The 12,495-nt window shown below is 46.3% G+C and overlaps 1 protein-coding gene across 2 annotated transcripts in view; it reads left to right on the plus strand.

Annotated features, from left to right (window-relative positions):
- The window catches only part of FBXO41 (F-box protein 41), a 92,041-nt gene that overhangs the window by 52,177 nt on the left and 27,369 nt on the right, over positions 1 to 12,495 (plus strand). For both annotated transcript variants that reach the window (XR_014011365.1, XM_081207030.1), the window contains exon 9: positions 10,213 to 10,308. Coding sequence is in view for 1 of the 2 variants with exons in the window: in XM_081207030.1 (XP_081063156.1) it covers positions 10,213 to 10,308 (96 nt within the window). In the remaining variant the exon portion in view is untranslated. The remainder of the gene's footprint in view (positions 1 to 10,212; positions 10,309 to 12,495) is intronic.

The following is a 12,495-nucleotide window of genomic DNA, read 5'->3' on the forward strand; positions in this document are numbered from 1 at the left end:
ACATTTCTGAGCACAATTCAAAGTGTTGGTGTTGACCTTTAAAGCCCTAAACAGCCTCAGAACGATGGGGGTGGAGACGCTCCTTCAGGTCTACTGGGCCGAGGCCGTTTAGGGCTTTCAAGGTCAAAACCAACACTCTGAATTGTGCTCGGAAACACACTGGGAGCCAAAGTAGATCTTTCAGGACCGGTGTTATGTGGTCTCGGTGGCCACTTCCAGTCACCAGTCTTGCTGCCACATTCTGGATTAGTTGTTGTTTCCGGTTCACCTTCAAAGGTAGCCCCATGTAGAGCGCATTGCAGTAGTCCAAGTGGGAGATAACCAGAGCATGCACCACTCTGACGAGACAGTCTGCGGGCAGGGAGGGTCTCATCCTGCGTACCAGATAGAGCTGGTAAACAGCTGCCCTGGACACAGAATTGACCTGCTCCTCCATAGACAGCTGTGAGTCCAGAATGACTCCCAGGCTGCACACCTGGTCCTTCAGGGGCACAGTTACCCCATTCAGGATCAGGGAGTCCTCCACACCCGCCCGCGTCTCATCCCCCAAAAACAGTATGATGGACCTGGGCGTGTTCTGCCTGGAGAAGAGGAGACTGAGAGGAGATAGGATCTTCAAATATCTTCAGGGCTGTCACATGGAAGAGGGAACAAGCTTGTTTTCCCCTGCCCTGGAGGGCAGGACTCAAACCAGTGGCTTCAAGTTACAAGAAAGGAGATTCCGACTAGACGTATGTAAAGACTTTCTGTCTGTAAGAGCTGTTTGACAGTAGAAGTGGTGGACTCTCATTCTTTGGAGGTTCAGAGCTGGAGAGGGGAGCACAGGATGTGCTGGAAGAAGAGGAAGAGGTAGGCCGGGCAAGTGAAGGGCTAGGTGTTTCCCCAGCCTCTCCTGCACCACTGTCTCCCAGAAACAGCGGCGGTCTGAAAAGGGATGAGCAAAGGGAGCTCCCATGTAGGCATAGTCTCTGGCTGCATGAGCACAGTCCCTTAGTGGGAGGTACATAGAATTAACTATCTTCTGTGTGACTGGGGAGCACCCATTTCACCCAGCCAGCCACCCACCAGCTGGCGTCATCTGAAGGCTGCTAGGGTGGGGTTAAATCCTGTGTCGGCTGTGCATCCCTGTTTCCAGCAGCTAATGAATGGGGTTAAATCCTGCTCAGTCTGGCAGGATCATTAGCAAAATAACAACAAACCTATGATTACGTGAAACATACTCAATAAACACACAAGACGTAATCGGCTGTACTTTTGAATAAATAAGGCATACTATTCATTGTATCAAATTGTAAATTTCAACGGAAGTCTCGTAAAGTTCAACGGAAAAAGCAGAAGACCCAGTGGATCAGTTCATTCTATATTCCATTCATGCATAAGAGCCATACATGTATAAATATAATAAATATTTATTATACAGTCTGGCAGGATTGCATAGAAATGAGTACAGTGAAGGGGCCTGTCTGGTCTCAATAGGCGGGGAGTTCCAAAGTTTAGGTGCCGCCACACTAAAAGATCAAGTGCTCACAAATTCAGAAAGGCACCCATCATGGAGTATGCCTGTCAGCAGATCACACCGTTCAAAGCTAGAGTTAACCCTTTATTGGTTCTTCACAGACTTGGCTGAGTTTTCTGCCTAATAAAACTGCTGCCACATTTTGCAAAGCTAAGCAGGGTCCGGGTTCAAAATGGATGGAGTGTTGCGATACCTACATTGCATCGGGGTTGGACCAGCAGGCACAATCAGCAACAAGTCTCTTGTGAATGGGGCAGGGGATGCAGCGAAACAAAATCGCTTTGAAAAGATGCTAGATTTAATCATGAAAGAAATTCAAGGCAGATGGACTCATAGAGTGATAGGCGTGCAGACGATCGTGGGGGTCTTCCTCCTCTCTTTCATTTGGATGATTTTCTGTGGCAGATTGCAGGGGCACAGAAAAAGTGCTCTCCTGACATCTGCTCTGCCTGCTATTCCATGCATATCCTTCCCAGCTGAGACAGTGCTGTTGAACCCGATCTGGCTTTTGCTGCTGGCAACGAATCCTGAAAAACCACCAGAGGTCAGTTCTTAGAATCATAGAATCATAGAATCATAGAGTTGGAAGAGACCACAAGGGCCATCGAGTCCAACCCCCTGCCAAGCATCAGAGCACTCCTGACATATGGTTGTCAAGCCTCTGCTTAAAGACCTCCAAAGTAGGAGACTCCACCACACTCCTTGGCAGCAAATTCCACTGTCAAACAGCTCTTACTGTCAGGAAGTTCTTCCTAATGTTTAGGTGGAATCTTCTTTCTTGTAGTTTGGATCCATTGCTCCGTGTCCGCTTCTCTGGAGCAGCAGAAAACAACCTTTCTCCCTCCTCTATGTGACATCCTTTTATATATTTGAACATGGCTATCATATCACCCCTTAACCTCCTCTTCTCCAGGCTAAACATGCCCAGCTCCCTTAGCCGTTCCTCATAAGGCATCGTTTCCAGGCCTTTGACCATTTTGGTTGCCCTCCTCTGGACACGTTCCAGTTTTTCAGTGTCCTTCTTGAATTGTGGTGCCCAGAACTGGACACAGTACTCCAGGTGAGGTCTGACCAGAGCAGAATACAGTGGCACTATTACTTCCCTTGATCTAGATGCTATACTCCTATTGATGCAGCCCAGAATTGCCATCCACTTTATTGCTCCAGGAACAGCAGCTTTTGCTGTGACTTTTCCTTCTAGGCAGCCCCAGTCCACCTCCCAAGACTGCTGCTACTCAGCCCGTAGGAGGCTACTCGGCCTAGTTTAGAGAAAAGGCACGCGTACGAGCTGGCAGGATAATAAGAAAGCCGATAGAAAAACGTTTCCCTCCCTCTCGTAACACTAGAATGCCAATGAACATCCAGCGGAGGCGAATGCTGGAGGATTAAGGTCAGAAAAAGGAAAGTACTATCTTCCACTGTTAACCTGTGGAACTCCCTCCCACAGGAGACTGTGATGGCGACCATTTAAAAGGGGTGGAGAGGGCTGCTGATGGCTGTTAGTATTATGGCTACGCTCTGCCCTCCACAGTTGGAGATTTCTGAATCCCAGTTGCTGGAAACCACAGGAAGGGAGATTGGTCTTGTGTTCGAATCCTGCTTGCGGGATTCCCATTGAGGCATCTGGGCTGGAGGGGGCATAACAACAATAATAAATTTTTATTTATATCCCGCGCTCCCCATCTGAAGCCGGGCTCAGAGCGGCTAACAACAATAAATGTAACACACAGCAATCTAAAATCCATTCATTGGCACAAGGCAGCTTTTGCTCTTTCTCTGTCTCCAGGTTCTCTCTCTCATTGCCGCCGCTTCCTTCCTTCCCTTCTTCCCTCGTTCATCCCCTTCCACCCGGCAGGATCAGGCCCACCTGGGCAGCTCCTGCTTGGCAGCTCAGCATCCTGCCCACGTGTTTTAATTAACGGCAAGCCAAGCCGGCCAGGGAGCCTTGGCAGGCGGCTTCCTGGGAGATGGATGAGCGTTCCAGATAATATGATTCTGCTTATTTTTAGGCTAAACCGAAGCGTAGAAGTAGGTCATTCACAAATTAGAAAACAGCAAAGCTTACCTTTTAGGCAGAGCGGTGCCACCAGGTAATTCTCACCCCGGGGGCTTGGCCTGGGCCTCCCCCTTTGCCCCTTCCACCCAGAAGAGGGACGAGCCTGAGATGTGTTTATATATATATATATATATATATATATATATATATATATATATATGCAGGTTTTGGTGTCTTCGGGTGTCTTCCCGTGTAAGAGTTGGGGTGTCTAGGCGACGTTTCGACGAGGTCTCACTCGTCATCTTCAGGCTGGTGCTTTCGGCTTCTTGTTACTGGAACAGAGCAGGATCTCAGTGTTTGAGTTCCTATAAATACTGTTGAGGGGGTGTGGTGTATAGCCTCCAACGTTCTGGGCAGAGAGGAAGTTCCCAGGTTAGTGTGTCTTTTCTTCTTTTGTTCATTAATTACTTGAGGGATATCTTGAGTGATTTCTTGAGTGATATTCTGAGTACCACTTAGGAGGGTCATTAGGTGTGGATTAGTTGCTAAAGCTTTCGTGTCTTGACCTCTTGACCTTGTGAAGAGTTTTTTCTGAGAAGATGGCTGTACTGCACTTAGTTGTGCTCTGGCTTGGCTTCGTGTATAGGGGCGAGCTGTGGTTTTGTGCCCTGTGCCAGCCAGATCTGTGTAGGGATTGCAGGGGGGTGCAGCATCCGGAGGTGCCACTATGGTTTGGCTACTGGATGGTGTCTGTAATTTATCTGTGGAGAGGGTCTGGGTTTGGGTCTGGTGTGGTTGATTGGAGATGGCGTTCTGTGTGCCTCTGGTTCTGGTGTCGGTTTTTGTGGGGAGGGCTATTTTCCAGATGTCTGGCAGGCGGGACGTATCGTCACGCTTGTTCATGTTGTGAGGGTGTTTCTCTATCTCGATGGCTTCCATGATTATTCTCTTGTGGTGGTGTTCCATGTTAAAGAGCAATTTGGAATCTGAAAAATTAATTTCGTGTCCTGTTTCTTTCATGTGTTGGTAAAGAGAGGAAGTTTTTTCTTCTTTTTTGACGGCATTCTTGTGTTCTGCGATACGTGCATTTATTCGTCTGTTTGTTTGTCCAATGTACGTGGCTGGGCAGACTTTGCAGGGTATTTCATAGACCCCTTGGTTTTCTAACTGGATTTTATCTTTGGGGTTTCTGAGGATATTGGCTATTTTTTGGTTGGTGCAAAAGGCTGTTTTGATATTGTGTTTATGGAGGATTTTGCTAATTTTATCTGTAGTGCCCTTGATATAAGGAAGGAGGGCCATGCCATTGTTTTCTTCTGTGTCTTGCTTTTTGGGGGGTGTTTCTTTTTGGATTAGCTTCGTAACCCTGTTTTGCTGGTATCCGTTGGCGATTAACACATTTGAAAGATTCTGTAACTCAGTTGTCAAGTGGTCTTTGTCAGCCAGGCGTTTGGTTCTGGAGATGAGAGTCTTGGCTACGGAGTTTATTTGTGCAGGGTGGTGGTGTGATTGTGCATGTAAGTAGCGGTTGGTGTGTGTTTTTTTCCGGTAGATAGTGTGTCCTAGGGAGCCATCAGGTTTTTTGTAGATTAGGACGTCAAGGAAGGGAAGTTGGTTGTTGGCTTCTATTTCCATAGTGAATTGTATTTTGGGGTGTAGGCTGTTGAGATGTGTGAGGAAGCTATCTAGTTTTTTCTTCCCGTGTGGCCAAATTACAAAGGTGTCGTCAACATACCTGAGCCAAAGTTTGGGTTTGTGTTCTGACTTGTCTAAAGCATTGGTTTCAAAGTGTTCCATGTACAGATTTGCGATGACCGGTGAGAGGGGTGATCCCATAGGTGCTCCTTCTATCTGTTTGTATCTTTGTCCATTGTGGATGAAGTACGTGTTGGTTAGGCAGTGGTTGGTCAGGTCCAGGATGTATTCGGGGGGATTGTATTTGTTTTGAATGGCTGTCAAGGCTTCATTAATGGGCACTTGTGTGAAGAGAGATACAACATCGAAGCTCACAAGTAGGTCGTCGGGATGTAGGTTTTGCTTCTTTATTGTTTCTATGAACTGGAAGGAGTTTGTAACGTGGCTCACCTCCATAGGCTCACCTCTACAAAATCTCGCTAAATTTCTCGCTAAGCAACTTCAGCCCTATGCAGAATCTATCGCTTCACACGTTACAAACTCCTTCCAGTTCATAGAAACAATAAAGAAGCAAAACCTACATCCCGACGACCTACTTGTGAGCTTCGATGTTGTATCTCTCTTCACACAAGTGCCCATTAATGAAGCCTTGACAGCCATTCAAAACAAATACAATCCCCCCGAATACATCCTGGACCTGACCAACCACTGCCTAACCAACACGTACTTCATCCACAATGGACAAAGATACAAACAGATAGAAGGAGCACCTATGGGATCACCCCTCTCACCGGTCATCGCAAATCTGTACATGGAACACTTTGAAACCAATGCTTTAGACAAGTCAGAACACAAACCCAAACTTTGGCTCAGGTATGTTGACGACACCTTTGTAATTTGGCCACACGGGAAGAAAAAACTAGATAGCTTCCTCACACATCTCAACAGCCTACACCCCAAAATACAATTCACTATGGAAATAGAAGCCAACAACCAACTTCCCTTCCTTGACGTCCTAATCTACAAAAAACCTGATGGCTCCCTAGGACACACTATCTACCGGAAAAAAACACACACCAACCGCTACTTACATGCACAATCACACCACCACCCTGCACAAATAAACTCCGTAGCCAAGACTCTCATCTCCAGAACCAAACGCCTGGCTGACAAAGACCACTTGACAACTGAGTTACAGAATCTTTCAAATGTGTTAATCGCCAACGGATACCAGCAAAACAGGGTTACGAAGCTAATCCAAAAAGAAACACCCCCCAAAAAGCAAGACACAGAAGAAAACAATGGCATGGCCCTCCTTCCTTATATCAAGGGCACTACAGATAAAATTAGCAAAATCCTCCATAAACACAATATCAAAACAGCCTTTTGCACCAACCAAAAAATAGCCAATATCCTCAGAAACCCCAAAGATAAAATCCAGTTAGAAAACCAAGGGGTCTATGAAATACCCTGCAAAGTCTGCCCAGCCACGTACATTGGACAAACAAACAGACGAATAAATGCACGTATCGCAGAACACAAGAATGCCGTCAAAAAAGAAGAAAAAACTTCCTCTCTTTACCAACACATGAAAGAAACAGGACACGAAATTAATTTTTCAGATTCCAAATTGCTCTTTAACATGGAACACCACCACAAGAGAATAATCATGGAAGCCATCGAGATAGAGAAACACCCTCACAACATGAACAAGCGTGACGATACGTCCCGCCTGCCAGACATCTGGAAAATAGCCCTCCCCACAAAAACCGACACCAGAACCAGAGGCACACAGAACGCCATCTCCAATCAACCACACCAGACCCAAACCCAGACCCTCTCCACAGATAAATTACAGACACCATCCAGTAGCCAAACCATAGTGGCACCTCCGGATGCTGCACCCCCCTGCAATCCCTACACAGATCTGGCTGGCACAGGGCACAAAACCACAGCTCGCCCCTATACACGAAGCCAAGCCAGAGCACAACTAAGTGCAGTACAGCCATCTTCTCAGAAAAAACTCTTCACAAGGTCAAGAGGTCAAGACACGAAAGCTTTAGCAACTAATCCACACCTAATGACCCTCCTAAGTGGTACTCAGAATATCACTCAAGAAATCACTCAAGATATCCCTCAAGTAATTAATGAACAAAAGAAGAAAAGACACACTAACCTGGGAACTTCCTCTCTGCCCAGAACGTTGGAGGCTATACACCACACCCCCTCAACAGTATTTATAGGAACTCAAACACTGAGATCCTGCTCTGTTCCAGTAACAAGAAGCCGAAAGCACCAGCCTGAAGATGACGAGTGAGACCTCGTCGAAACGTCGCCTAGACACCCCAACTCTTACACGGGAAGACACCCGAAGACACCAAAACCTGCATTCCTGTACCCGTGAAAATCTACGAAAGCATATATATATATATATATATATATAACAAATCATTTTCAACAGTAATTAAACATACTTTTACATCTTACTCATTTTTTTTTACTTCCATCAATCCTGTCTGAAAATTTTCCAATCTAATCTCTCAGTATGCATTTCTTATCTTCCCTATTACATTTCAAACTCATAACCAATATCTCTATCTTTTTCTACTTTGTAACACTTCGTATATTTCTCCTTACAAAACTTCTTGCAGTCCTACTAGCATAATTTGTTGATTACAGTTGCTCTTCAAATAATTCATATACTTCTTCCAATCTTCTGTAAATCTCTGGTCCCGCAGGTTTCGAATCCTTCCTGTCATTTTGTCCAATTCTGCATAGTCCATTAATTTCGTCTCCCGTTCTTCTTTCGTCGGAATTTCTTCTTGCTTCCATTTATGGGCTAACAATACTCTTGCCGCTGTTGTTGCGTTTAAGAACAATTTAACATCTTGTCTATTCATCCCATTATATATCATTTCCCAGAAGTTCTTTACTTTCTTACATTCCCACCACATATGATAAAATGTTCCTTCTTTTTCTTTACATTTCCAACATTTATTATTTGTCTTATTCATTTTCGCTGATTTCACTGGTGTAATAATATCATCTGAGCCTGAGATGTTTTTCAGATCGGAAAACCAAATGGCATCTTCACCCTAGGTCAGAGTTGCCATATTTTGTAGAGCAAAAAAGAGGACACATTTGCCAGCGTCTGGGGCGGGAGGGAAGGGGTGTGGGAGCAGGCGAATGCTACAATGTCCCTTCAAAATGTACGAAAACAATCCAGATATTCTGCCAAATTATAAAAAAATTTAATAGCACTTTCCATGCTTCTAGTTCGGAGGGTTCTGCTCATCTCATATCTCTAATGCTTTTCATAGTCATGGATTATATGATATGTATATGTATAATTTGGAATATTTAATGTGATTTGATTGGATTGTGGAAAATTTAATAAAAATGAATTTTTAAAAATCAAAATGTACAAAAACAAGGACCTGATCCTTTCCTGCATCGTGCAAAACTATGTATATGTTTAAACAAAATGAAAAAATTCCTTCCAGTAGCACCTTAGAGACCAACTAAGTTTTTTATTGGTATGAGCTTTCGTGTGCATGCACACTTCTTCAGATACATATGTATATGTTTGTCACTTGGTTGTCTAGTAACATAAAAAGTAGCCTGCTTCCATACCCCCCTGACATTTTGGTAAATTCAAAAAATCCTCCTGCACCGAAATTTTAGCCCTGAAAAAGAGGGCATGTCCTGGAAAAAGAGGGTGTATGGGCCCAGATCCATTTTTTTTACCGTTTCAGGTTTTCTGTGTGTTTTTTAAACAATCAAGTGGTGTATGAATTTCATGGAATTGGGTTTGTTTTTTAATTAAATTTTTAACCACACGTAACAGCTACGGAAAATTAAAATCAAAAATAAAACAACAACCAATAATCAGAGAATCGTCTCCGAGTACACCAGCAGAACTTTGTTAAAGTTTGTATGCTAAAACCATCGCAATATTAACAAACATGAAATAATACATGACAACATCCGTTGCTTGGACTGTTGGCTACAAAGGAAAAGGCATATCATATCAGCGGCAGTTCTGGTCTGCAGGGTTTTATACAAAGGCAGGAGGAATGGAGGGGGGGAAAATCTGATTTAAAATATCTGCTTCCTGTTCGCCAAACTGAGCTGTAGACCGTAGGCACTGTTCTAGCACATGCTTCGTTGTTTGTATAATCTATAAAGTCGCCCCAGACTATGTAAAGTTATAATATTTCTTGCTACCTTCAATTTCCATGTCAGTTTCCCCCCAATAATGCTACCTGTGGGATTGCACCATGCTCAATAATTGCAATGATTTCCATGTCCTGGCAATGGTCATTATTGGCGCGGTATAATGATGATGATGATGATGATGATGATGATGATGATGATGATGATGGTGTCATAAGAGCAGTACCTGTGGCAGGGAACACTTCGTGCTCCTTCCAGGCTAGTTATCAACAACAACAATTTATTATTTATACCACGCCCATTTGGCTGGATTTCCCCAACAGAATATTAAAAACACAATAAAACATCAAACATTAGAAACTTCCCTAAACAGGGCTGCTTTCAGATGTCTTCTAAAAGTCAGATAGTTGTTTATTTCCTTGACATCAGATGGGAGGGTATTCCACAGGGCAGGCACCACCACCAAGAAGGCCCTCTGCCTGGTTCCCTGCAACCTCACATCTTGCAGGGAAGGAACCGCCAGAAGGCCCTCGGAGCTGGACCTCAGTTTCTGGGCTGAACAATGGGGGTGGAGACGCTCCACCCCAATCAATCAATCAATCAATCAATCAATCAATCAATCAATAATTTTCACTCGCCTTGCTAAATCCTAAATCTAAATCATCCTCCTGCTAATTCACATGAAACACAATCCACGTTCTCCAGTACTTCTTCGTTTGGCTATACTTCTATTTTCATCAACGCAGAATCCACCTGCCAAAAGATGCCATTTTTGAGGAATCTGAAGAACACCTGAGTTCTGGGAAAGGGTGGATCAGGTGCAATTTGACGCTCATCTGCTCCTATGGAGTTGTTCATCTCTTTCCACCTTCCCATTTCTTCGTTGCAGGAGTTCCACTGACCCCGTGGGCCATGAGGTGATCTGGGCACTGGGAGCAGGCTGTCGAGACATCATCTCCTTACAGGTGGCGCCGCTGCACCCTTGGTAAGAATGCCGGAGTGTGCATTTAATACCCTGGCACCTTTGCCGGTATTCTCCTCTCTTTCCTCCATGCACACACACACACACGCATGGAAATAGCAACACCTGCAGGGCAATTTTCATGGACGAAATTGTGTGTACAGGGAGGGTTCCCAGCACTGCGGCAGCAATCAGACTCACACACACACACACACACACACACACACCCCGCCGTGGCTGATGTGAAACTTTTCAAAAACACCTCTCAGAGTGCAACTGGGATGGATCCAGACACAGGTGAAAAACCACTATAAATAAGTGAGAAATTAGATTATAACAAAAGGAGGAAAAAATCTCTATGGTAAATCGTGTTTTAAAAATTCCTGCTCTCTGGCACCATCTGGTGTTGCATGTTCATATCGCATTCAAATCGCTGTTTCTTCACTAACGTAGCTGAGTCCCTCGATGCGGCAAAGAAATTTGTTTTCAGGTCTTGCAATGGCGTGCTTAGCTGCAGAGCTCAGGGGTTTCTTTATTTTAAGCTAAAGTCAGGCAGAGCAGGAAGCAGCCCCTTCTCCTCCCACCGTTTTGCAGCTCAGAATCACCCTCCCCTAAGAGCTTTTCCATTTGCAGACGGAACCATGTAGGTCAGGGGATGGCAAATCTTTTCACCAGGGGGCCGCTCCACTGTCCCTCAGACCTTGTGGGGGGCCGGACTATATTTTGGGAACAAAAATGATGCAAGGGCACCACGGACCCCAGTGGCTGCTTACCTGTGTCTTGCAAGTGGCAGGGGCTGGTGGCGGCAGGACGAGGAGCGGCGCGCGAAAGGGCTCTGGAGAGGGGCTGCTTAAAATGGCGGCCGCTCGAGCGCTGCTGCTACTGCTGGCACCAAGAAAGCCCAGCCCCCTTCCTCCTCTAGGCAGGGCAGGAAGAAGCCAGGAGGGAGGGAGGGAGGGAGGAGGCGCGTCACCGCCGTGGGAGGGAGAAGGAAAGAAGGTGCGCGCTGGTGATCCACACAGCGATTTCCGGACCTTCCACGGGCTGGATCCAGAAGGCAATTGGGCCTGATCCGGCCCGTGGGCCTTAGTTTGCCAACCCATGATGTAGGGCTTACCTGTGTCTTGCGAGCGGCAGGGGCTGGTGGTGGCGGGAGAGGAGCGGCGCATGAAAGTGCTCCGGAGAGGAGCTGCTTAAAACAGCGGCCGCTCGAGCGCTGCTGCTGCTGGCATCCACAAAGCCCAGCCCCCTTCCTCCTCTAAGTAACTGTTAAGTTGTGGGTGAACATATCAGACGACACAGCGATTCTTTAAACAGCTCTTGTTTATTCAGAGACCAGAACAGAACTGAACTGAAGGTCTCAGTCAGCCTGCTTATATAGAGCTCCAGTAGAACGTTACTGTAGCAACTTTCTAAAACTATCCAATCATTGAACGTCACTGTCAGAGCTGCTCGAAGATCCTAGCTCACAGAGGATCACGCTAGCCAGCGATCATTAAGTAAAAGTCTTTATTGAGTTACAGTTTCCATTCTCAAGCTGCTGCGTGCAACTCTACGTCTAGTAGCTAGATCGGCGAAGCTCCGTCTGATTCTCCGCCCCTTGTGCACCAACTTAATATCCTAGCCCTGCTCCACCTTTTCCGCCTGACTGTTCTCCTCTGGGTCCCTCTGCCCCCCGGGGTTTCTTCCTTCCGGGATTCTTCTGACGCTGACCCGGACCCTCCTGCCTCCTTGCGCCGGGCTTTAGGACCTGGCTCCCTTTCCGGGCTGCTTACTGCGCCGCCTTCCTCTGCATTTGAACTTGGCGCGCGCGCCCAACCTTCCACTTTCCGCTTAACCGTTTCTTCGCTCCCCGATGGAGGTGTGGCCACTCCTGACTCATGCCCTCCCTCCTGTGGTGAGCTGCCAGCGCTTGCCCCCTGGCTCCCTTCCTCCTCCCTGCTCCCTAGCGGTGACGCTGGTCCCGATTTCCAACTGCTCTCCTCTGAGTCCCCTCTGGCTCTATCTTCCTGGGGTGCCCCCCTAAACTCCCCCCTTGCCCTGGCCACTGGTGCTCCTTTCTGTGAATCCTCTGATTCACTGGAAAGACTCGGAGATCTCGGGTCGTCGTCATCACTCATCTTTTCTTCTGCCTCCTCCCCTTCGCTCTCTGTTTCCTCCCTTGCCCTTGCCTCTGCTCCTAAACCCCTGACATCCATCCCCCCCTCGAAG

Source organism: Podarcis bocagei (genome assembly GCF_964188305.1).
Source record: "Podarcis bocagei genome assembly, chromosome: 9".
NCBI lineage: Eukaryota > Metazoa > Chordata > Lepidosauria > Squamata > Lacertidae > Podarcis > Podarcis bocagei.